General features: G+C 52.0%; 2 protein-coding genes and 3 long non-coding RNA genes across 7 annotated transcripts in view; 3 read left to right on the forward strand and 2 right to left on the reverse strand.

Moving 5' to 3' along the window:
* The window catches only part of cadm4 (cell adhesion molecule 4), a 547,921-nt gene that overhangs the window by 485,492 nt on the left and 36,749 nt on the right, over positions 1-25,680 (forward strand). The window lies entirely within an intron of this gene.
* LOC119974181 lies at positions 237-1,439 on the forward strand. Its single transcript, XR_005462476.1, has 3 exons — positions 237-381; positions 603-663; positions 1,403-1,439. It is a non-coding gene; the product is annotated as an uncharacterized LOC119974181 (long non-coding RNA).
* Positions 1,635-2,534, forward strand: LOC119974182. Its single transcript, XR_005462477.1, has 3 exons — positions 1,635-1,666; positions 2,187-2,292; positions 2,485-2,534. It is a non-coding gene; the product is annotated as an uncharacterized LOC119974182 (long non-coding RNA).
* Positions 2,216-6,179, reverse strand: LOC119974179. 3 transcript variants are annotated; one of them, XR_005462475.1, is made up of 3 exons: positions 4,547-6,174; positions 3,894-4,490; positions 2,216-3,854 (listed from the first exon to the last, which is right to left on the reverse strand). It is a non-coding gene; the product is annotated as an uncharacterized LOC119974179 (long non-coding RNA). The 3 variants fall into 3 exon arrangements; XR_005462474.1 differs by having other exon boundaries at positions 2,436-4,451; positions 4,547-6,179; XR_005462473.1 differs by having other exon boundaries at positions 2,436-4,490; positions 4,547-6,179.
* si:ch211-79k12.1 (uncharacterized protein LOC568891 homolog) overlaps positions 6,643-25,680 on the reverse strand; it is a 33,200-nt gene continuing 14,162 nt past the window's right edge. Inside the window, exons 4-8 of the mRNA XM_038812889.1 lie at positions 24,801-24,952; positions 13,318-13,462; positions 10,648-10,792; positions 7,683-7,785; positions 6,643-7,058 (exon numbers count right to left, since the gene is read on the reverse strand). Coding sequence (XP_038668817.1) covers positions 7,695-7,785; positions 10,648-10,792; positions 13,318-13,462; positions 24,801-24,952 — 533 coding nt within the window. The 3' untranslated portion in view covers positions 6,643-7,058; positions 7,683-7,694. The remainder of the gene's footprint in view (positions 7,059-7,682; positions 7,786-10,647; positions 10,793-13,317; positions 13,463-24,800; positions 24,953-25,680) is intronic.

The raw sequence follows: 25,680 nt of genomic DNA on the forward strand, positions 1-25,680 counted from the left end.
CATTCAATGGAAAGAGGATCTTCTTCCGTATGGCAAGGCATTCAGTCACCCCCGAGCGATGGGTGGTGTTGGGCGACTTCCACTTCAGGAAGCATCTGGAGGGCTAATCCCCTTGGAGCGGAGTACATACCTGGTCAGGGTTGGCGAGGGGTTGGAGAGGAGTACATACCTGGTCAGGGTTGGCGAGGGGTTGGAGAGGAGTACATACCGGGTCAGGGTTGGTGAGGGTTGGAGCGGAATACATACCGGGTCAGGGTAGGCGAGGGGTTGGAGCGGAGTACATACCGGGTCAGGGTTGGTGAGGGTTGGAGCGGAATACATACCTGGTCAGGGTTGGCGAGGGGTTGGAGCGGAGTACATACCGGGTCAGGGTTGGCGAGGGTTGGAGCGGAGTACATACCGGGTCAGGGTTGGCGAGGGGTTGGAGCGGAGTACATACCGGGTCAGGGTTGGCGAGGGGTTGGAGCGGAGTACATACCAGGTCAGGGTTGGCGAGGGGTTGGAGAGGAGTACATACTGGGTCAGGGTTGGCGAGGGGTTGGAGCGGAGTACATACCGGGTCAGGGTTGGCGAGGATTGGAGAGGAGTACATACCGGGTCAGGGTTGGAGAGGAGTACATACCGGGTCAGGGTTGGCGAGGGTTGGAGCGGAGTACATACCGGGTCAGGGTTGGAGCGGAGTACATACCGGGTCAGGGTTGGTCAGGGTTGGAGCGGAGTACATACCGGGTCAGGGTTGGCGAGGGTTGGAGCGGAGTACATACCGGGTCAGGGTTGGCGAGGGGTTGGAGCGGAGTACATACCGGGTCAGGGTTGGAGCAGAGTCCATACCGGGTCAGGGTTGGCGAGGGTTGGAGCGGAGTACATACCGGGTCAGGGTTGGCGAGGGGATGGAGCAGAGTACATACCGGGTCAGGGTTGGCGAGGGTTGGAGCGGAGTACATACCGGGTCAGGGTTGGCGAGGGGTTGGAGCGGAGTACATACCGGGTCAGGGTTGGCGAGGGGTTGGAGAGGAGTACATACCTGGTCAGGGTTGGCGAGGGGTTGGAGAGGAGTACATACCTGGTCAGGGTTGGCGAGGGGTTGGAGAGGAGTACATACCGGGTCAGGGTTGGAGAGGAGTACATACCTGGTCAGGGTTGGCGAGGGGTTGGAGAGGAGTACATACCGGGTCAGGGTTGGTGAGGGTTGGAGCGGAATACATACCGGGTCAGGGTAGGCGAGGGGTTGGAGCGGAGTACATACCGGGTCAGGGTTGGTGAGGGTTGGAGCGGAATACATACCTGGTCAGGGTTGGCGAGGGGTTGGAGCGGAGTACATACCGGGTCAGGGTTGGCGAGGGTTGGAGCGGAGTACATACCGGGCAGGGTTGGCGAGGGGTTGGAGCGGAGTACATACCAGGTCAGGGTTGGCGAGGGGTTGGAGAGGAGTACATACTGGGTCAGGGTTGGCGAGGGGTTGGAGCGGAGTACATACCGGGTCAGGGTTGGCGAGGATTGGAGAGGAGTACATACCGGGTCAGGGTTGGAGAGGAGTACATACCGGGTCAGGGTTGGCGAGGGTTGGAGCGGAGTACATACCGGGTCAGGGTTGGAGAGGAGTACATACCGGGTCAGGGTTGGCGAGGGTTGGAGCGGAGTACATACCGGGTCAGGGTTGGCGAGGGTTGGAGCGGAGTACATACCGGGGTCAGGGTTGGCGAGGGGTTGGAGCGGAGTACATACCGGGTCAGGGTTGGAGCAGAGTCCATACCGGGTCAGGGTTGGCGAGGGTTGGAGCGGAGTACATACCGGGTCAGGGTTGGCGAGGGGATGGAGCAGAGTACATACCGGGTCAGGGTTGGCGAGGGTTGGAGCGGAGTACATACCGGGTCAGGGTTGGCGAGGGGTTGGAGCGGAGTACATACCGGGTCAGGGTTGGCGAGGGGTTGGAGAGGAGTACATACCGGGTCAGGGTTGGTGAGGGGTTGGAGAGGAGTACATACCGGGTCAGGGTTGGCGAGGGGTTGGAGCGGAGTACATACCGGGTCAGGGTTGGCGAGGGGATGGAGCGGAGTACATACCGGGTCAGGGTTGGCGAGGGTTGGAGCGGAGTACATACCGGGTCAGGGTTGGCGAGGGGATGGAGCGGAGTACATACCGGGTCAGGGTTGGCGAGGGTTGGAGCGGAGTACATATCGGGTCAGGGTTGGAGAGGAGTACATACCGGGTCAGGGTTGGCGAGGGGTTGGAGAGGAGTACATACCGGGTCAGGGTTGGCGAGGGTTGGAGCGGAGTACATACCGGGTCAGGGTTGGCGAGGGGTTGGAGAGGAGTACATACCGGGTCAGTGTTGGAGCGGAGTACATACCGGGTCAGAGTTGGCGAGGGCTGGAGAGGAGTACATACCGGGTCAGGGTTGGCGAGGGTTGGAGCGGAGTACATACCTGGTCAGGGTTGGCGAGGGGTTGGAGAGGAGTACATACCGGGTCAGGGTTGGCGAAGGTTGGAGAGGAGTACATACCGGGTCAGGGTTGGCGAGGGTTGGAGCGGAGTACATACCGGGTCAGGGTTGGTGAGGGTTGGAGCGGAGTACATACCGGGTCAGGGTTGGCGAGGGGTTGGAGAGGAGTACATACCTGGCCAGGGTTGGCGAGGGTTGGAGAGGAGTACATACCGGGTCAGGGTTGGCGAGGGTTGGAGCGGAGTACATACCGGGTCAGGGTTGGCGAGGGTTGGAGCGGAGTACATACCGGGTCAGGGTTGGCGAGGGTTGGAGCGGAGCACATACCGGGTCAGGGTTGGCGAGGGTTGGAGCGGAGTACATACCGGGTCAGGGTTGGCGAGGGTTGGAGAGGAGTACATACCGGGTCAGGGTTGGCGAGGGGTTGGAGTGGAGTACATACCTGGTCAGGGTTGGCGAGGGGTTGGAGCGGAGTACATACCGGGTCAGGGTTGGTGAGGAGTACATACCGGGTCAGAGTTGGCGAGGGGTTGGAGCGGAGTACATACCGGGTCAGGGTTGGCGAGGGTTGGAGAGGAGTACATACCGGGTCAGGGTTGGTGAGGGGTTGGAGAGGAGTACATACCGGGTCAGGGTTGGCGAGGGTTGGAGAGGAGTACATACCGGGTCAGGGTTGGCGAGGGTTGGAGTGGAGTACATACCGGGTCAGGGTTGGTGAGGGTTGGAGCGGAGTACATACTGGGTCAGGGTTGGCGAGGGGTTGGAGAGGAGTACATACCTGGCCAGGGTTGGCGAGGGTTGGAGAGGAGTACATACCGGGTCAGGGTTGGCGAGGGTTGGAGCGGAGTACATACCGGGTCAGGGTTGGCGAGGGTTGGAGCGGAGTACATACCGGGTCAGGGTTGGCGAGGGTTGGAGCGGAGCACATACCGGGTCAGGATTGGCGAGGGTTGGAGCGGAGTACATACCGGGTCAGGGTTGGCGAGGGTTGGAGAGGAGTACATACCGGGTCAGGGTTGGCGAGGGGTTGGAGTGGAGTACATACCTGGTCAGGGTTGGCGAGGGGTTGGAGCGGAGTACATACCGGGTCAGGGTTGGTGAGGAGTACATACCGGGTCAGAGTTGGCGAGGGGTTGGAGCGGAGTACATACCGGGTCAGGGTTGGCGAGGGTTGGAGAGGAGTACATACCGGGTCAGGGTTGGCGAGGGGTTGGAGCGGAGTACATACCTGGCCAGGGTTGGCGAGGGGTTGGAGCGGAGTACATACCGGGTCAGGGTTGGCGAGGGTTGGAGAGGAGTACATACCGGGTCAGGGTTGGAGCGGAGTACATACCGGGTCAGCGTTGGCGAGGGGTTGGAGAGGAGTACATACCGGGTCAGGGTTGGCGAGGGGTTGGAGAGGAGTACATACCTGGTCAGGGTTGGCGAGGGGTTGGAGAGGAGTACATACCGGGTCAGGGTTGGAGCAGAGTACATACCGGGTCAGGGTTGGTGAGGGTTGGAGCGGAGTACATACCTGGTCAGGGTTGGCGAGGGTTGGAGAGGAGTACATACCGGGTCAGGGTTGGCGAGGGGTTGGAGCGGAGTACATACCGGGTCAGGGTTGGCGAGGGTTGGAGAGGAGTACATACCTGGCCAGGGTTGGCGAGGGGTTGGAGTGGAGTACATACCGGGTCAGGGTTGGCGAGGGTTGGAGAGGAGTACATACCGGGTCAGGGTTGGTGAGGGTTGGAGAGGAGTACATACCGGGTCAGGGTTGGCGAGGGGTTGGAGCGGAGTACATACCGGGTCAGGGTTGGAGCGGAGTACATACCGGGTCAGGGTTGGCGAGGGGTTGGAGAGGAGTACATACCGGGTCAGGGTTGGCGAGGGGTTGGAGAGGAGTACATACCGGGTCAGGGTTGGCGAGGGGTTGGAGCGGAGTACATACCGGGTCAGGGTTGGCGAGGGGTTGGAGCGGAGTACATACCTGGCCAGGGTTGGCGAGGGGTTGGAGTGGAGTACATACCTGGTCAGGGTTGGCGAGGGGTTGGAGCGGAGTACATACCTGGTCAGGGTTGGAGAGGAGTACATACCGGGTCAGGGTTGACGAGGAGTACATACCGGGTCAGGGTTGGCGAGGGGTTGGAGCGGAGTACATACCTGGTCAGGGTTGGCGAGGGGTTGGAGCGGAGTACATACCTGGTCAGGGTTGGAGAGGAGTACATACCGGGTCAGGGTTGGCGAGGGTTGGAGAGGAGTACATACCGGGTCAGGGTTGGCGAGGGGTTGGAGCGGAGTACATACCGGGTCAGGGTTGGAGAGGAGTACATACCGGGTCAGGGTTGGCGAGGGGTTGGAGAGGAGTACATACCGGGTCAGGGTTGGAGCGGAGTACATACCGGGTCAGGGTTGGAGCGGAGTACATACCGGGTCAGGGTTGGCAAGGGGGTGAGGTTACTTCACACAAAAGTGAGATTTTAAAAAATGCAGATGCCTTAGTCGGACTGTTCTATACGCAGAGTTGGGTTTGAAACTTGTGGGCTGAAGCATTGGATGTGGTGCAATAATAATAATAATAATCATTGCTTATTGTCACAAGTAGGCTTCAATGAAGTTACTGTTGAAAAGCTTCTAGTCGCCACATTGGGAGGCTGGTATGGGAATTGAACCCGCACTTGTTCTGCATTACAAGCCAGCTGTTTAGCCCACTGTGCTAAAATTGAACAATCTGAGCGCAGGCTATGCTTATTCAACTGAAAATTGCATAGATTTTCCTGACTTTTAGGGAGGGGTTTGTTTGCAGTAGCGGCTTTAATGAGGCGACGATAATTTCTTCAGTGTGTTTGCTCGGAAGGTGAGTGGCCACTGTGATGCTGCCATTCTGCCAACAGGAAGTGCTGCTTCGACCATTCAACCACGCCATCTTGTGGCAGAAAGGGCGGAACTGCATGAGTAAAAGTGCGATTTCTTTTGGCAAATTAAAAATTAAGGTGGCCGTCTCTTTAATCCATGATGACAGGGAAATAAGGCCATTTATTACTATCATAAGAGAAAACAAAGAACAATAAAATCCTTACATTATGCAAATGTTGAAACAGTAAAAGAACACTATAATTATTCATAGAATGAAAATCAGCACAATTTATGTAGCCCAGAATATCCACTTCTTGTGAAAGTGCAAATTGCATGATTAGAATCCACAACGAGAATTAAATCGAGCTAATTAATTTAGGAAGTGCATAAATATCGTTGCTGACAGGGTCCATTCAAAGAGACAGTCATTCAGCAGCATTACCTCTACACTGGAGAGTTTTGCAAATTGGCCAACCCCAGGAGATGATGGAACTTCGACTCACGGAACACAACTTGCGGCTCAGATTTTTATTCAAATTGTAGGCTGGGAGCTCTGGAAGCGCGTCAGCATTTTCCAAGGGTCCCTGGGGCAGTGCATCAATATTTGCAGAGGGTCGCTGGGGTGTGTGTCAATATTTTATAAAGGGTCCTTGGGGAGTGTGTCAATATTTTATAAAGGGTCCTTGGGGAGTGTGTCAATATTTGCAGAGGGTCCCCAGGGAGTGTCTCAATATTTGGCAGAGTCCCTGTGGAGCGTGTCAACATTTTACAGAGGGTCCCCGGGGAGTGTGTCAATATTTGCAGAGGGTCCCTGGGGAGTGTGTCAATATTTGCAGAGGGTCCCTGGGGAGTGTGTCAATATTTGCAGAGGGTCCCTGGGGAGTGTGTCAATATTTGCAAAGGGTCCCCGGGGAGTGTGTCAATATTTGCAAGAGGGTCCCCGGGGAGTGTGTCAATATTTGCAAGAGGGTCCCCGGGGAGTGTGTCAATATTTGCAAGAGGGTCCCCGGGGAGTGTGTCAATATTTGCAAGAGGGTCCCCGGGGAGTGTGTCAATATTTGCAAGAGGGTCCCCGGGGAGTGTGTCAATATTTGCAGAGGGTCCCCGGGGAGTGTGTCAATATTTGCAAGAGGGTCCCCGGGGAGTGTGTCAATATTTGCAAGAGGGTTCCTGGGAAGTGTGTCAATATTTGCAGAGGGTTCCCGGGGAGTGTGTCAATATTTTACAGAGAGTCCCTGGGGAGGGTGTCAATATTTGCATGTTGTCCTGAGTAGTTTATCAATGTTTGCAGGGTGCCCCCAGAAGTGTACAGCAATTCAGGGAGGTACTTTTAAGGTGTTTAATGTCCTGAAGGGAGTGTAGTATTTTGTGTCAATGAAAATGGGGCACTGTTCTAGTCCACAATGCCGCCATCTGGTGGCCTCTGCTTTGAATGACAGATGGATTTCCGCCCGCACCTCCTCTGTTCCCAATTCCCAATTATCATTCTCCTCACGGACTGAAAATAAAATCTTCAAATGATTCCTTATTCCATTTATGGATTGAAAAAAAAACCAACAGCGCAGCTCTCCACCCACCTCCTCTGCCGGCACATTTCACAGGAAAATGACACTTCAGCCACGATAAAATAAAATGTAAAATGAATTTTCAGCAATTCTTAAAATATATAAATTCCCCGGCTGAGATGCATAAGCAATTAAGAGATGAAAAATGTTTCGTTCTTCGGTATGATCAGGCTTCCCCCTTCCCTCACCCACTTTCCTCTTCAAAGGACTCTTCACTGCAAAGAAAAAATGTATTTTTAAAAATATTATCCAACGTCTTTTAGAATTATAAAACAGTTACAGCCATTGAGCCCATCCTTCCCATACTAGCTGTCTGCAAGAGCAATTCACCTATTCCCACAGACCCACCTTTCCCCCCGTGCCCGTGCAGCTTTTTTCTCCAGTTAGAGAGATCCAATTCAGTTCTGAAATCTTCGATCGCGCCTGCCCTCCGTCTTCCTCTGTCAATATGTTCCTGATCCTGATCATTCGCTGCATGTGAATGATTCCCCTTGTGTCCCATTGATTCTTTTGTCAATTGCCTCAAATCGTTGTTCCCTCTGAACTGCGATCCTTCGCCCAATGGAAACAAGTTTCCCCCTGTCCACTCCATCCAGATGTCTTCCCCCACCCTGACCTCGTGAGTCACATGGAAACTCCCATTCATATTTCTCAATTATGTCTCTTCATACTATTTGCCTCCTTCTCTCTGTCTCTCTCACCATCTGTCCCTCCCCAACCCTCCCCCCACCTTTATCTCCTCCAACAGTCTAACCGGGTACATGGTTTTCCTGCATCTTCACCTTGGAGGCCAGGCAGGGGAGGATACAAATAAAAGATGAAAAATGCCTGGTACCCACCTAGTTAGTGATTTACATCACCAGAGGGACAGAGTCGGCGACAGTGTATGGGAGGGATGAGGCACTCCCTTTCCAGATTGGAGCTTTGCAGCTCTTCTCATCCCTGTGGACAGCGGGAAACAACAAGGAAAAAGGTGAGTCGCAGAGAAACAGAACAGAAGCTGGATCCCGGAAGCAGCACACAAAAGGCAATTGGAGGTGCTGTTGGCGAATCATAGCCCCCATCCCCCCATATATTCCTGAGAGGCCTCTGAGTGACCTCTTCCTGAACCAGCGCACTGTCCAAATACACCCTCCACACCCACCACCACCACCCACCAACCCCCGCCCACCACACCTCCCCACCCACACACACCCGCCCACCACACCTCCCCGCCCACCAACCCCCGCCCACCACACCGCCCCGCCCACCAAACCCCCGCCCACCACACCAACCCACCACCCCCAACAACCCCCGCCCACCACACCCTCCCCACCCACACACCCCCGCCCACCACACCTCCCCGCCCACCAACCCCCGCCCACCACACCCTCCCCACCCACACACCCCCGCCCACCACACCTCCCCGCCCACCAACCCCCGCCCACCACACCGCCCCGCCCACCAAACCCCCACCCACCACACCAACCCACCACCCCCAACAACCCCCGTACACCACACCCTCCCGCCCACCACCACCCCTGCCCATCACCACCACCCCTCCTGCCCATAACCCCCGCCACCCCTCCTGCCCACCACACCCTCACCCACCACCACCCCTCCTGCCCACAACCCCCACCAATCCCCCACCCACCATACCCTCCCGTCCACCACCACCCCTGTCGATCACCTCACCCTCGCCCACCACCACCACAACCCCGCCCACCACCACCACACTCCCGTCCACCACACCCCACCGAATGACACCCCCGATCACCACCCCCTCCCCCTCCCCCACCACTCTCCACCCACCATCCCCCGTGCACCACACCCTCGGTTCCACCCCACCACCACCAGACTTGACTTTATGCGGCACCTGTCTTGTCCATGAGATGACTCTCAACCACTGCACAGCCAGAAAGGCATTTGTTTTCAAAATTAGGTCACTGTTGTAACGTTGGGAAATGCAGAGGTCAATTTGTGCAGGTTTACACAAACGGTGATTTCATAATCACCCAAATCATCTGCTTTTGTGATGTTGACTGAGCGGTTTTAATATTAACCCCATGACACCGGGGAGAACTGTCAGCTGCTTCAGCCCTCCATAACCCTGTTACCTCCTCCAGCCCCAACAACCCTCCCTATCTCTGTAACCTCCAGCAGCCCCATGCAGCCCTCCCCATCTCTGTAACCTCCTCCAGCATTACAACCCTCCCTATCTCTGTAACCTCCTCCAGCCCTACAACCCTCCCTATCCCTGTAACCTCCTCCAGCCCTACAACCCTCGCTATCTCTGTAACCTCCTCCAGCTCCTACAACCATCCCTATCTCCGTAACCTCCTCCAGCCCCTACAACCCTCCCTATCTCTGTAACCTACTCCAGCCCCTTCAACCCTCCCTATCTCTGCAACACCCTCGAGTCCCTACAACCCTCCATGATCTTTGCGCACCGCCATTTCTAGCCAACCATAACTGAGGGAGTGCTGCACTGTCAGAGGGTCAGTACTGAGGGAGTGCTGCACTGTCAGAGTGTCAGTACTGAGGGAGTGCTGCACTGTCAAAGGGTCAGTACTGAGGGAGTGCTGCACTGTCAGAGGGTCAGTACTGAGGGAGCGCTGCACTATCACAGGGTCAGTACTGAGGGAGTGCTGCACTGTCAGAGGATCAGTACTGAGGGAGCGCTGCACTGTCAGAGGGTCAGTACTGAGGGAGTGCTGCACTGTCAGAGGGTCAGTACTGAGGGATTGCCGCACTGTCAGAGGGTCAGTACTGAGGGAGCGCTGCACTGTCAGAGGGTCAGTACTGAGGGAGTGCTGCACTGTCAGAGGGTCAGTACTGAGGGGGTGCTGCACTGCCAGAGGGTCAGTACTGAGGGAGTGCTGCACTGTCGGAGGGTCAGTACTGAGGGAGTGCTGCACTGTCGGAGGGTCAGTACTGAGGGAGTGCTGCACCGTCAGAGGGTCAGTACTGAGGGAGTGCTGCACCGTCAGAGGGTCAGTACTGAGGGAGTGCTGCACTGTCAGAGGGTCAGTACTGAGGGAGTGCTGCACTGTCAGAGGGTCAGTACTGAGGGAGTGCTGCACCGTCAGAGGGTCAGTACTGAGGGAGTGCTGCACTGTCAGAGGGTCAGTACTGAGGGATGCTGCACTGTCAGAGGGTCAGTACTGAGGGAGTGCTGCACTGTCAGAGGGTTAGTGCTGAGGGAGTGTTGCGCTGTCGGAGGGTCAGTACTGAGGGAGCCCTGCACTGTCAGAGGGTCAGTACTGAGGGAGTGCTGCACTGTCAGAGGGTCAGTACTGAGGGAGTGCTGCACTGTCAGAGGGTCAGTACTGAGGGAGCGCTGCACTGTCAGAGGGTCAGTACTGAGGGAGTGCTGCACTGTCAGAGGGTCAGTACTGAGGGAGTGCTGCACTGTCAAAGGGTCAGTACTGAGGGAGTGCTGCACTGTCAGAGGGTCAGTACTGAGGGAGTGCTGCAACATCAGAAGTTACATGTTTCAGATGAGACATTAAATCTAGGTCCCGTCTGCTCTCTCAGGTGGGTAAAATATCCCACGGTCACTATTTGGAAGGAGAGGGAGAGTTCTTTCCGCTGCCCTGGGACTCTATTTATCTCTCATCCAACATCACTGAAAAAAAATAATGTGGATCAATCTGACATTTCTGTTTTTCAGACCCTGCTGCGCACCAATTAGTTGCTGCGTTTCCTACACTTCAACAGTGACCTCACTTCCAAGGCGGATGATTGGCTGTGAAATGCTCTGGGATGTCCCGCTGTCAGGAAAGGCGCTGGAGAAATGTAAGTTATAGTGGTTGTTGCACTCACAGAAGTTGCGACCCCTTCAGGTTCCGTTTCTTGACTCTGCACTTGCAAAGGATGATACCGAGGATCACGAGGAACAGGACACCAGCCGGTATGGCAATTGCCAAAATCAGGTTCATCTCACTCAGCTGCAGTGAACTCAGTGGTTCTGAAGGAGGAGAGGGAGAGAGAGAGAGGGAGAGGGGAGAGAGAGATAGAGAGGGAGAGGGGAGAGAGAGAGAGAGAGGGGGAGGGGAGAGAGAGATAGAGAGGGGGAGGGGAGAGAGAGATAGAGAGGGAGAGGGGGGAGAGAGATAGAGAGGGGGAGGGGAGAGAGAGATAGAGAGAGATAGAGAGGGGAGAGAGAGAGAGAGGGGAGAGAGATAGAGAGGGGAGAGAGATAGAGAGGGGAGAGAGATAGGGAGGGCGACAGAGAGGAAGGGAGAGAGAGAGAGGGAGGGAGAGAGAGAGAGAGGGAGGGAGAGAGAGAGAGAGGGAGGGAGAGAGAGAGAGAGAGGGAGGGAGAGAGAGAGAGAGAGGGAGGGAGAGAGAGAGAGAGAGGGAGGGAGAGAGAGAGAGGGAGGGAGAGAGAGAGAGAGAGGGAGGGAGAGAGAGAGGAGGGAGGAGAGGAGAGAGGGAGGGAGGGAGGGAGAGAGAGAGAGGGAGGGAGGGAGAGAGAGAGAGGGAGGGGAGAGAGAGAGAGGGAGGGAGAGAGAGAGGGAGGGAGAGAGAGAGGGAGAGAGAGAGAGAGAGGGAGGGAGAGAGAGAGGGAGGGAGACAGAGAGGGAGGGAGACAGAGAGGGAGGGAGACAGAGAGGGAGGGAGACAGAGAGGGAGGGAGACAGAGAGGGAGGGAGACAGAGAGGGAGGGAGACAGAGAGGGAGGGAGACAGAGAGGGAGGGAGACAGAGAGGGAGGGAGACAGAGAGGGAGGGAGACAGAGAGGGAGGGAGACACAGAGGGAGGGAGACACAGAGGGAGGGAGACAGAGAGGGAGGGAGACACAGAGGGGGAGAGGGAGAGGGAGAGAGAGAGAGGGAGAGAGAGAGAGAGAGGGAGAGAGAGAGAGGGAGGGAGAGAGAGAGAGAGAGACACACAGAGAGGGAGAGAGGGAGGCGGAGGGAGAGGCAGAAGGGGAAGCAGAGGTGGAGGGGGAGGCGGAGGGAGAGGGGAAGGGAGAGGGGAAGGGAGAGGGGAAGGGAGAGGCGGAGGGAGAGGCGGAGGGGGAGGCAGAGGGGGAGGCAGAGGGGGAGGGGGAGGCGGAGGGAGAGGCGGAGGGAGAGGCGGAGGGAGAGGCGGAGGGAGAGGCAGAGGGAGAGACGGAGGGAGAGACGGAGGGAGAGGCAGAAGGGGAGGCGGAGGGAGAGGCGGAGGGAGAGGTGGAGGGAGAGAAAGACAGAGATGAGATTCAGCAAAGTTTCATGGATAGACAGTAGCAACTTGGGACACGCCACACAAATTTTGTCACTACAGAGCAGGTCAGAATCTGTATCTCATGCTGCAAGTAACTCACCTCCTGACTCCTCACAGCCTGTCCACCATCTCTACAATGCACAACAGCAGCATGTTGGCACAGTGGTTAGCACTGCTGCCTCACAACCCCAGGCGGGGATTGGGCCTACGAAGGGTGCTCTTTCAGAGGATCGCTGCAGACTCGATGTGCTGAATGGTCTCCTTCTACATTGTAGGGATTCTATGATTCTGTGAAGTCAGGAGTGTAATGGAATACTCTCCACTTTCCTGGATGTGTGCAGCTCCAACAACACTTAAAAAGCTCGACACCTGGGCAGCATGGTGGAGCAGTGGTTAGCACTGCTGCCTCATGGTACCGTGGTCCTACGTTCAATCCTGGCCCTGGATCACTGTCCCATATTTGCGTAGGTTTTTAGAATGGATTCAGAAAGAATGTTTCGTATTAAGAGGAGCGCCGAGAACCAGGGGCCATCAATATGCGGCAATCACTAATAATGTGCGGAGTCTGCACGTTTTCCCTGTGTCTCTGTGGGTTTCCTCCGGGTGCTCCGGTTTCCTCCCAAAAGTCCCGAAAGACGTGCTTGTTAGGTGAATTGGACATTCTGTATTCGCCCTCAGTGTACCTGAACAGGCACCATAGTGTGGCGACTAGGGGATTTGCACAGTAACTTCATTGCAGTGTGAATGTAAGCCTCCTTGTGACACTAATAAAGATTATTATTAGTATTATAAATCCAATGCGGAATTCGGGAGAATCCTATTTACCCAGAGAGTGGGGATAAAACAGGCTTCGCTCCCACCTGGAGTGATTGAGGTGAATAGTATCTATGTATTTAAGGGGGAAACTAGATAAACACATTGGGGGAGAGAGAATTAGAAGGAGATGGTGGTAGATTTAGATGAGAAAAGATAGGAGGAGGCTCACGTGGAACATAAACATTGGTCTGGATTGATTGTGCTGAGGGGCCTGTTTCTGCTCTCAATACTATGTGTCACACAAACCTACGTCATGAGATTGAATGGTTAGGATGGTGGATATGATTCAGTTCGAGGCTCAATGGGCTGTGGGAGGAGACTAAATGGTGTAGTATAGACCATGGTGGGGCAGAATGAAAGGAGCAGGCTGCAGTCTGCAAACCACTGCAGGCGTTTTTCACCATAATATCGACAAAATAGCGAAAACAGGAATAGGAACAAAGTCAAAAAGTGCGATCATCTCACCTTCCACAACCTCAATCAGAACAGATTTGGACTGGACCAGACCTGGAATTGAAGGGTGAGTGGCTTTGCAGGTGTAGATTCCACCTTGTTCCAGAGTAATCTTTTCTATCTTCAGATTGTTGTTTGGGAAAATCCAATTATTGCCCTGTAACAAAAATGGGGTTAAATTTCATTTAGATTCCAGTTTGTAACGCACTCTCTGGCATCTATTATTCCACATATAAACCATTCCAAATCCCTCAATTAGATATCAGTCTGTAACGCACTCTCTGGCATCTATTATTCCACATATAAACCATTCCAAATCCCTCAATTAGATATCAGTCTGTAACGCACTCTCTGGCATCTATTATTCCACATATAAACCATTCCAAATTCCTCAATTAGATATCAGTCTGTAACGCACTCTCTGGCATCTGTTATTCTACATATAAACCATCCCAAATGCCTTAATTAAATATCAGTCTATACCTCATTCCCGGGTATCTGTTATTCTATATATATAAACCGCCCCAAACCCCTCGATTAAATTCTAGTCTGTAACTCACTCCCAGGTATCTATTATTCTATATATAAACCACCTTTAAATTCTCAATTAAATTCCAGTCTGTAATGCACTCTCGTCTGTAACTCACTCCCAGTTATCTGTTATTCCATAAATAAACCCCCTGAACCCCTCAATTAGATTCCAGTCTGTAACTCACTCCCGTGTATCAGTTATTCCATATGTAAACCATTCCAAACCCCTCAATTAGATTCCAGTCTATAACACACTGCCGTGTATCTGTTCCTCCATATGTAAACCACACCAAACTATTCAATTAGATTCCAATCTGTAACTCACTCCCTGGTATCTGTTAGTGTGTACATAAACCATTCCAAACCCCCCCCCCCCCCCCGATTAGATTCCAGTCTGTAACTCACTCCTGGGTATCTGTTATTCTATATATAAACCACCCGAACCCCGTGATTTGATTCAGTCTAACTCATTGGGATTATGGAACTGATTTAATAAAATTGCACTTGGTGGGTAACCTTGCCCACCAGGGGCACATTGGGTAATCATGGGGATTCTTCTTCTCATGATGAACTGAATTGTGGGGATATTGCAGCAAGTACACTTGCAGATTCTTTATGTATGTTCCTGGTGGGTGAAGCTCCTTAGTAGGAGCCAACATTGGTATTAGTAAAGGCAGTAGACAAGTGGTCTGCTTCATTTAATTGAATTCAACTGCATTTGCCACCATCCTGGCAACTTGCTTGATCTTGGGCGTTCAGTAACTGAAGTGGATCACTTTGGAAAGCAGAGTTTTTAAAAGTTGGTCAGTTCAAATTGTGTTCAGTGAGTGAAAATTAGCAGAATATGGTCATTGGAATGGGAGATTATTTACTGTCAGACGTCTGTCAGCGGCACGGTGGTTAGCACTGTTGCTTCACAGCACCAGGGTCCCAGGTTCGATTTCCGGCCTGGGTCACTGTCTGTGTGGAGTCTGCACGTTCTCCCTGTGTCTGCGTGATTTCCTCCGGGCGCTCCGGTTTCCTCCCACAAGTCCCAAAAGATGTGCTGGTAGGTGAATTGGACATTCTGAATTCTCCCTCAGTGTACCCAAACAGGCACCAGATTGTGGCGACTAGCGGCTTTTCACAGTAACTAGATTGCAGTGTTAATGTAAGGCGACTTGTGACAATAAAAATTTCTAATCTCTAATCTAATTTCACTCCCAGGTTTCTGTTATTCTATATATAAACCACCCGAACCACGTAACTAGTCTGTAAAGCATTCCTAGGTATCTGGTTTCTATATGTAAAACACCCCAAACCCCTCGTAATGAAGTGCTTCGAGAAGTTGGTCATGAGGGACATCAGCTCCATACTCCCAAGATGCCTAGATCCACTGCAATTCGCATACTGCCACAACTGGTCCACAGCAGACGCCATCTCCCTGTCCCTACACTCATCCCTGGAGCATCTCGACAACAAGGACTCCTACATCAGACTCCTATTTATTGACTACAACTCTACCTTCAACACCATAATCCCAACCAAGCTCATATCAAAGCTCCAAAACCTAGGACTTGGCTCCTCACTCTGTAACTGTATCCTCAACTTTCTGACCAACAGACCACAATCAGTAAGAATAAACAACAACACTTCCTCCACAATAGTCCTCAAAACCTGGGCCCTGCAAGGTTGCATACTTAGCCCCCTACTCTACTCCCTGTGCACACACGACTGAGAGGAAAAATTTGGCTCCAACCCCATCTACAGGTTTGCTGACGACACGACCATAGTGGGTCGGATTCAAACAATGAAGAGTCAGAATACAGGAGGGAGATAGAGAACCTAGTGGAGTGGTGTAACGACAATAATCTCTCCCTCAATGCCAGCAAAACTAAAGAGCTGGTCATTGACTTCAGGAAGCAAAGTACTGTACACACCCCTGTCAGCATCAACGGGGCCGAGGTGGAGATGGTGAGCAGTTTCAAATTCCTAGGTGCACACATCACCAAAAATCTGTCCTGGTCCACCCACGTCAACGCTATCACCAAGAAAGCACAACAGCACCTATACTTCCTCAGGAAACTAAGGAAATTCGGCATGTCCACATTAACTCTTACCAACTTTTGCAGATGCACCATAGAAAGCTTCCTATCTGGCTGCATCACAGCCTGGTATGGCAACTGCTCGGCCCAAGACCGCAAGAAACTTAAGAGAGTCGTGAATACCGCCCAGTCCATCACAAGAACCCAGTTCCCATTCATTGACTCTGCCTGGGGAAAGCGGACAGCATAATCAAAGATCCCTCTCACCCGGCTTACTCACTCTTCCAACTTCTTCCATCGGGCAGGAGATACAAAAGTCTGAGAACACACACAAACAGATTCAAAAACAGCTTCTTCCCCACTGTCACCAGACTCTGAAACGACCCTCTTATGGACTGATCTGATTACTACTACACTCCTGTATGTTTCACCCGACGCCGGTGTCTATGTATTTGCACAGTGTACCTTGTGTTGTGTATTTTCTTTTCATGTACTAAATGATTATTTGAGCTGCACGCAGAACAATACTTTTCACTGTACCTCGATGCACGTGACAATAAGCCAATCCAATTAGACTCCAGTTTGTAACTCGCACTCGGCTATCTGTTATTCTATATACAAACCATCCCAAACCCCTGGATTAGATTCCAGTCTGTAACTCACTCCTAGGTATCTGTCATTCTATATATATATATATAAACCACTCCAAGCACATTGATTAGACTCCAATCTGTAACTAACTCCTGAGTGTCTGTTATTCTATGTATAATCTACCCCAAAACCCTTCGATTAGACTCCAATCTGTAACTCACTGCTGGGTATTTGACATTCTATAGATAAACCACCCCGATCCCCTCGATTAGATTCCAGTCTGTAACTCACTGTGGGTATCTATTATTCTACATATAAACCACTCCAAAGGTATTGATTAGATTCTAGTCTGTAACTCACTCCTGGGTATCTGTTGTCCTATATATATAAACTCCCTGAACCCCTCAATTAGATTCCAGTCTGTAACTCATTCCCGGAGATCTATTCTATGTCTAAAACCACCCGGAACCCGCAGGCGAGGCAGTGATCGGAAGTCTATTGGATCCCAGGACCCAGCTGGGTCCCAGCCTGATGCTGAGCCTGTGGAACAGAATTACCCGGAGCTGATAGAGATGACAGGGGCCAACCTGGGCATTCAGATGGAAATGGCAGCGTCATTCCAACAGATCCATAGCTGCTTGAAGGAGTCCCAGAGGCTAGGGGTGCAGGAAATGGCATCTGCAATGAGTGGCACTGAGGCCAACACTCTATGGTGACGTCCGCAATGGAGTGTCTGGTGCACGATGTCGGCAGCATAAGTGACGGTGCCAAGGCTTCGGGCAGTCGGTAACGGCCATGGCCCAGGGCCTCGGCAAGATGTCCGACTCGCTGGGGGATGTCACCCATCACCAGGCCGACCTTGATGAAGTTCTGCAGGACATGCCCCACTCTCAGATGGGAATGGCCAAGGTGCTGTGGAGCTTGTCCCAGTTGCAGGTGGGCACTGGGCATTGTATAGGCACTGCAGAGCATGTCCCAGTGACTGAGGACCATCGCCAAGGACACCGACATGATGATGCGGACCATAGGGTAGCGCCAGGACTGGCAGAGCCAGATGATGCAGCGGCAGCCGGGGTTGGAACCAGCTACCCCTCTGTCCCAAGGTGAACCCCAGGGCCCTATGGACACCAATCAGGAGGAGGGGGCGCTGGGTGCCAAGCTGGACCCGACCCAAGGAGTGGGCATGTGGCCACCAGCTCCCCCAAGTTCCACCCCTCTGATGGGTCACATATCACAGTCAACGTACGAGACAGGGTGACACACCTGTGCATGTGCCACCGACAAGTGAGCCGGGGCCCTCAGAGGACTCCGCCAGGGGCATCGAATGCCAGGGGACATGGTAAGAAGCAGGCTGCCTCCACCTCTAATGCGCATCCTGGGGAAACACCAGGACATAGTGATAGAGCTGGGAGTGCCAAGCATGTCGAAGACCCCTGAGGACACTGGGGGTAGGTATGGGGGTAGGGTTGGCAACGTAAGGAGTTAAACACCTTTTCGCAAAACCATTATGATGCCTCTGTCACTTCCTTCAGCAATGCGGGCTGACCTCTGAACCCTCTGCCCATCTCCCCAGCGCAACCACCCCGCGCCTCCCCACCATGGCAGCCCAGGTCTGCGGAGGGTCCCCCAAGAAGCCCTTCCACAAGGCTCATGTTTTTCAAAAGCAGTACCCAATTCAATTTAGAGTACCCAATTCATTTTTTCCAATTAAGGAGCAATTTAGCACAGCTAATCCACCTACCCTGCACATCTTTGGGTTGTGGGGGCAAAACCCACACAAACACGGAGAGACTGTGCAAACTCCACACAGATAATGACCCAGAGCCGGGTCGAATCTGGGGCCTCGGTGCCTTGAGGCAGCAGTGCTAACCACCATGCCACCGTGCTGCCCTGAAGGCATCATGTAAACCTAATTCAATTTGGTTCAGTAAGAAGTCTTACAACACCAGGTTAAAGTCCAACAGGTTTGTTTCAAAGACGAGCTTTCGGAGCACTCAGCACTTTACCTGAGGAAGGAAGGAGGAAGGAGCAGTGCTCCGAAAGCTAGTGTTTGAAACAAACCTGTTGGACTTTAACCTGGTGTTGTAAGACTTCTAACTGTGCTCACCCCTAGTCCAACGCCGGCATCTCCACAATTTTGTTCAGGCCTGATATGTTTGTAGTCAAGATGTCCAAATTGCCCAAGGTTGCTTGAACAAATGAGCTGAGTGGGTGGAATCAGAGCTTTTACAGGGAGGGACGAAGGCTCCATACATCTCTGCTGGTAAGTGGCACTTTTTCAGCTGCCTAGCAATTTCACAAAAGGCTGGGTAGTTGTCTCCAGGTGTCTTTCTCCGTCTCTCCCAGCAGGTTGAGACTCCTGCCTGCTTGTCTGATGGTGTTTCCGGATGGTTCTCTCGGCTTCCTGCCTTTTGCAGGAACTAAGATCACATAAGGGCAGCACGGTAGCATGGTGGTTAGCATAAATGCTTCACAGCTCCAGGGTCCCAGGTTCGATTCCCGGCTGGGTCACTGTCTGTGCGGAGTCTGCACGTCCTCCCCGTGTGTGCGTGGGTTTTCTCCGGGTGCTCCGGTTTCCTCCCACAGTCCAAAGATGTGCGGGTTAGGTGGATTGGCCATGTTAAATTGCTCGTAGTGTCCTAAAAAGTAAGGTTAAGGGGGGGGTTGTTGGATTACAGGTATAGGGTGGATACGTGGGTTTGAGTAGGGTGATCATTGCTCGGCACAACATCGAGGGCCGAAGGGCCTGTTCTGTGCTGTATAACTAGTTCTATGTTCTATAACTAGTACAACAATGCCAGATCATCTCCTGAATAAGGCATCGACTGCTGATACAACCCCTTTCCCCATTTGTGGTCCTTAACTTTTCTTCTAGCCAAGGGCAAGGTTTATATTTTTACAATAAGGCCTCAACAAAATGTCACGATCTCGTGAGTGGGACCTCAGTTTACAATAATTAAATTAAGGATTGTCTTTTGTCCTCTTGGTAGAGGAAACCCAGTTTGAGATCCAAAATTCTGCAGAGCTTGAAATCATTTTAACAAGGCCTTTAAACCCAGTCCAGAGTCTTTGGGGGGGGGGGGGGAAAAGTCACTTTTTAAAACAGTTTTTCCCTCAAAATTTGTAATATAGCTTTGCATCCTGTAATATCCCGCACAGGATGGGAATGGTTATCTTCCCCGTGGTTCTCACGGATTACAAGTTTCCCCACAAAGGGGCAGGGGAACTCCATTTAGCAATGTATAAAAGTCAGCCAGTAAGGCACTGACCAGAGAGGGATCTGGCAGGGATCTACCTGGAGTTGTACATAACCTTAACAGTAAATAAATCAAAGTTCTTTATTTTACTTGGTGTCGACTCCCCGTGTCCTTATTAAACATCCAACACCCCCAGGTATTGGTTATTCCATCTATAAACCTCCTGGAAAACCTTGATTAATTCCTAGTCCATAACTCTGCCTTATTGTTCTGTTATTCCATATGGGCACAGCCTATCGGCCGCGTCACGCCCAACCCGGGGTGTGGAGGCATGCTGGTAGATCACACCCCCCCCGGGATTCTCACGAGATGTTGCGACCTGGGTCACGTCCATAATAGGCAGGACCCACGGCTCAGTGAATTTAAGAACCCATTTAGCTGTACTCACGCCAGATCTAACGGTCACCCGGCATCTATCAGCCATGCCGAGGAGATCCCGGTCAGGCGCCATTCAGTACTGGTCCCCGCAAGCAGGTACCATGGGGGAGGAGGGGGCGAGTCATTCAGGCAATTGGAGGCCCCCAGGTGGTTGGCCTCCAGGAAAAGCCCCAAACCCATTGATTAGATACCAGACAACCTCATTCCCGGGTATCTGTTATCCTATATATAAAGCCCCCAAACCATCGGTTAGATACCAGTCTGTCGCACCTTCCAAGCTTTCTGTTATCCTTCAGATAAACCTCCCAAACCCCTCAATTAGATTCCATGCTGTTCCTCACTCCAAGGTATCTGTAATTCAATCTACAATGCCCTTAGAACTCCTTAATTAGATTCCAGTCTGTGAATTTGCCTCTACACTGTCTCCATCAAACACTCTCTGGACAGGTACAGCACAGGGTTAGATACAGAGTAAAGCTCCCTCTACACTGTTCCCATCAAACACTCCCAGGACAGGGACAGCACAGGGTTAGATACAGAGTAAAGCTCCCTCTGCACTGTCCCCATCAAACACTCCCAGGACAGGTACAGCACAGGGTTAGATACAGAGTAAAGCTCTCTCTACACTGTTCCCATCAAACACTCCCAGGACAGGTACAGCAAAGGGTTAGATACAGAGTAAAGCTCCCTCTACACTGTCCCCATCAAACACTCCCAGGACAGGTACAGCACAGTGTTAGATACAGAGTAAAGCTCCCTCTACACTGTCCCCATCAAACACTCCCAGGGCAGGTACAGCACAGGGTTAGATACAGAGTAAAGCTCCCTCTACACTGTCCCCATCAAACACTCCCAGGACAGGTACAGCACGGGGTTAGATACCGAGTAAAGCTCCCTCTACACTGTCCCCACCAAACACTCCCAGGACAGGTACAGCACAGGGTTAGATACAGAGTAAAGCTCCCTCTGCACCAGGCTTTTTCAAAGTGGGTCGCAGGTGGCTGTTGGATGGGACGCGGAGCCATCCATCGCGGCGTTCCCAATCGTGGGAATTCATGCGCAAGAGCAGCAGCAGGCGGCTTTTAACAATGCCGGCTGCGAGCGGCGTTAAAAATGACAGCCACGACCAGCTAAAAAAATGCTGCTGCATTGCGCATGTAAACCCGCTCATTAGTGCGCATGCCCGGAGCTGAGCGAGAAGCACCGCCTCCTCCTGACATCGGCGAGCAGATGCAGGGTGAGATTTTTTAAAAATTCAATGCAATCTTCCTGCCTGAAGAGAGGCAGAGAGCAGGTCATGCACCCCGGATGCTGACATCACGTGCTTTGGGCGCGATTTTGATTCCTCCATTTTGTCAGCAGTAAACACGTAAAATTTAAAATGGATTGTTTTGTAATAAGGAAGAGAGGGCCAGAGACACAAACAGGCCAGGATCTCACAACTAAACCTGCTGGGGTGAGTGGCTCAGGAGAATCCACACCAGGACAAAGCAGCGTTGGTGTGAGCTGTTCAGGAGAATCCACACCAGGACAAAGCAGTGTTGGTGTGAGCTGTACAGGAGAATCCACACCAGGACAAAGCAGTGTTGGTGTGAGCTGTTCAGGAGAATCCACACCAGGACAAAGCAGTGTTGGTGTGAGCTGTTCAGGAGAATTCACACCAGGACAAAGCCGTGTTGGTGTGAGCTGTTCAGGAGAATCCACACCAGGACAAAGCAGTGTTGGTGTGAGCTGTTCAGGAGAATCCACACCAGGACAAAGCAGTGTTGGTGTGAGCTGTTCAGGAGAATCCACACCAGGACAAAGCAGTGTTGGTGTGAGCTGTTCAGGAGAATCCACACCAGGACAAAGCAGTGTTGGTGTGAGCTGTTCAGGAGAATCCACACCAGGACAAAGCAGTGTTGGTGTGAGCTGTTCAGGAGAGTCCACACCAGGACAAAGCAGTGTTGGTGTGAGCTGTTCAGGAGAATCCACACCAGGACAAAGCAGTGTTGGTGTGAGCTGTTCAGGAGAATCCACACCAGGACAAAGCAGTGTTGGTGTGAGCTGTTCAGGAGAATCCACAGCAGGACAAAGCCGTGTTGGTGTGAGCTCCAGAGTCTCTGGTGAACAGCCCATTAAGAAGAAACTGAAATCAGGCACAAAGCAGTATGATGATTTTTTAAGGTCTGGAATTATTAATTTGCCAATGCAAATCAGGATGCAACGCCCATGTGTGTTATATGCAGGGAAGTGCTGGCAAATGAAAGTTTAAAACTTTACCAACCCACACGACTGGCGCAGAGATTTCGGAAGCATTGAATAGCTTTGTGGATGGAACTTACAGGCTTGACTGGGTTCGTTGCAGAGGAATCACAAGCGATGGAGCTGCCAACATGACTGGGAAAACTCCGGAGTTACAGTAAGGATTAAGGAGGCAGCTGGTCAGGACATTGTTTGGAATCATTGTTTTATTCACCATGAGGTACTGGCATCGAAAGGAATTCCATCCAATCTTGAAGTGGTGTTGAATGGAATTGTGAAAGTTGTGAATTTCACTAAACGCAGCAAACTCGATACCAGACTTTTGAGACTCTGTGTTCCGATATAGGGGCTGAGCACATACATTTATTGTTCCACACAGAAGTACGTTGGCTGTCAAGGGGTTGGGTGATACTCTAGAGTTTATGAACCAAGGTATGAAATTGATGCTTTCCTCCTCAAGAAATTGTCCTCTCTTGCGGATTCGTTTGCTGATGAAAGAAAACCATCGAAGAAAACAGCATCAATAAGGAAACTGAAAATGGACTGGCAAGCCTTATTCAGTTGCATCTGGCTGCACTGATCAACAATTTTGGTCCCCACTTTCCAGAGGAGAAATTTAAGATTTTGAGAGAGAAGAGGTGGGTGAGTTTGAGACCCCAGAATCAGTTGATAACTTGCAGCTGACTCCAAATGAAGAAACTGAACTTCTGCACCTCAGCTGTGACGCACATTAAAAACACGTCAATGAGGCTTTCATCATTCTGGAGTAGCATCTCTGACGAGTATCCGGAGCTGAGTAAAACAAGCATTTTGTTGCTTTTGCCCTTCACAACAACCTACATGTGCGAGGTTGGATTTTCCGTCCTCAGAAAGATGAAGACGGCACAAAGCAACTGTCTGAACCTTGCAGCCAATATGCGCATAGTCCTCGCCTCCTGTGAACCTAATTGGAGTGAGATTGTGAGGACCAAGCAGGCTCACCTCTCACATTAAAGGTAAGAGAAAATGGTGGGTCGCGAATGTCAGGCGGCGTGGTTCCCGAAGGTTGGTCGGTTGGTAAAAATGAGTTCTGGAAAAAAAAGTTTGAAAAACACAACTCGACACTGTCCCCAATAAACACTTCCAGGCAGGTACAGCACGGGGTTAGATACAATGCTCTAACCTCCTGAAGTGAGATAGCTAATATATTGTCAAAACTTAATGATTATAGGGCCCAACCCAATGTGGTGATTCTGTCCCGGTTCATCTTCTATGGAATCATTCATTAAACAGTATGGGGTAAAGGTTGTCCTGTGCAGGAGCCAAGTGACAGTCCTGGAGTCTAAAGGTTAACGTCAGCGAGATCAGTTTTACTGCCTCTGGTGTTTGCTCTTAAGGATCCAGACAATTCACACTGAGGGTATTATGCAGAATTCTGGTCATTATATTATAAAAAAATGGAGAGAGAGTGCACGAAAGATTTACAAGTCTGACACCATAAATATGTGGAGACCAGAACTCGGGGTCATCAATGCGTGACAGTCACTAATTTGTTTTTAAATTTAGAGTGGTCAATTGATTTTTTTCTTCCAATGAAGGGGCAATTTAACCTGGCCAATCGGTCCATACTGCACATCTTTGAGTTGTGGGGGCGAAACCCTCGCAAACACAGGGAGAATGTGCAAACTCCACACAGACAGTGACCCAGTGCCGGGATCGAACCTGGGACCTCAGCGGTGTGAGGCAGCAGTGCTAACCACTGTGCCAACATGCTGCCCCGACAGTCACCAATAATGGGGAATTCAAAAGAAACTTCTTTAAATCGGGGAGTGGGGAGAACGCGGGGCTCGCTCCCGCGGGGAGTGGGGAGAACGCAGGTCTCGCTCCCGCGGGGCGTGGGGAGAACGCAGGGCTCGCTCCCGCAGGGCGTGGGGAGAACGCGGGGCGTGGGGAGAACGCGGGGCTCGCTCCCGCGGGGCGTGGAGAGAATGCGGGGCTCGCTCCCGTGGGGCGTGGGGAGAACGCGGGGCTCGCTCCCAAGGGACGTGGGGAGAACGCGGGGCTCGCTCCCGTGGGGCGTGGGGAGAACGCGGGGCTCGCTCCCGCGGGGCGTGGGGAGAACACGAGGCTCGCTCCCGCGGGGCGTGGGGAGAACGGGGGGCTCGCTCCCGCAGGGCGTGGGGAGAACGGGGGGCTCGCTCCCGCGGGGAGAACGCGGGGCTCGCTCCCGCGGGGCGTGGAGAGGACGCAAGGCTCGCTCTCACAGGGAGTATTTGAACTGAATCGTGTCAATGTATTTAACAGGCAATCTGAATAAACACATGAGGGACAGAAGAATAGAAGGAGATGGTGATATTGGGACGATGATTAACAACAGGACAAGGCTCGAGTACAGCATGGACTGGTTGGCCTGAATGGTCTATTTGTGTGTCCTTTATATTAGATAATGCTATGAATCAGTCTGTACATGAGCTGTGAGGTCTCTATTAACCTTTCTGTTCCACTGGTAGACAGGTGGTTCTGATGAGGTGGCACAACATTTGAGCTCAACATCTTTTCCACGGAGCACTCTCACAACTCGCGGGTCCTTGATGTAACGACTGAAGATACTCCCAGGCTCCGAGATCGATATTCCATTAAGATCTTTTAAACAAAACAAATTGTGTTGAATGAAAATACAAAGAGATTCAGAGGCAGGAGAGGAAGACAGCAAGAAAGTGAGAAAGAGAGAGAGCGAGAGATAGAAAGAAAGTCAGAGGGGTCAAGAGTGACAGATGGGACAGGCCAGAGAGAAAACAAAAGAGAGACAGAGAAGTGAGTCAGAAGAAAAGAATAGCCACAAATTGAGAGGAGAAAGGGAGGCCGGGAAACAAAGAGAAAGGGAGGCAGAGAAACAAAGAGAGAGAGAGAGAGAGACAGAAAGACAGAAGAGAGAGAGAGAGAGAGAGAGAGCAGAGAGCAGAGAGGCTGAGGTAAGGGAAAGAAACCAAAGAAAAGAGGCAGAGGCAGAGGAGAGAGACAAAGAGATGAGGTCAGATTAAGATAGAAAGAGTGAGGGGAGGAAGAGAGATGGACTGAGGGAGAACAAGTCAGAGAGAGGGAGAGTCAAAAAACAAAGAGAAGAAAATGGAGAGGCGTAAAGGCAGGCATGGAGATTGAGAGGGAGAAGCTGAGGGAGAGACACAGGGAAGAGAGAGACACAGGAGAGGGCAGGGATTTGAGAACAAGAATAACATGGGGATGGAATGAGAGAAGGAATGAGGCAGACAGACAAAGGAGAAAATTGAGGGAATGAGGGAGATAGTCAGACAAAGACTGGATAAAGGGGGTGAGGATAGGAAGAATTGAGACAGTAGGCAGCCAATAGAACA

This window comes from Scyliorhinus canicula, chromosome 12 (assembly GCF_902713615.1).
Source record: "Scyliorhinus canicula chromosome 12, sScyCan1.1, whole genome shotgun sequence".
Lineage (NCBI taxonomy): Eukaryota > Metazoa > Chordata > Chondrichthyes > Carcharhiniformes > Scyliorhinidae > Scyliorhinus > Scyliorhinus canicula.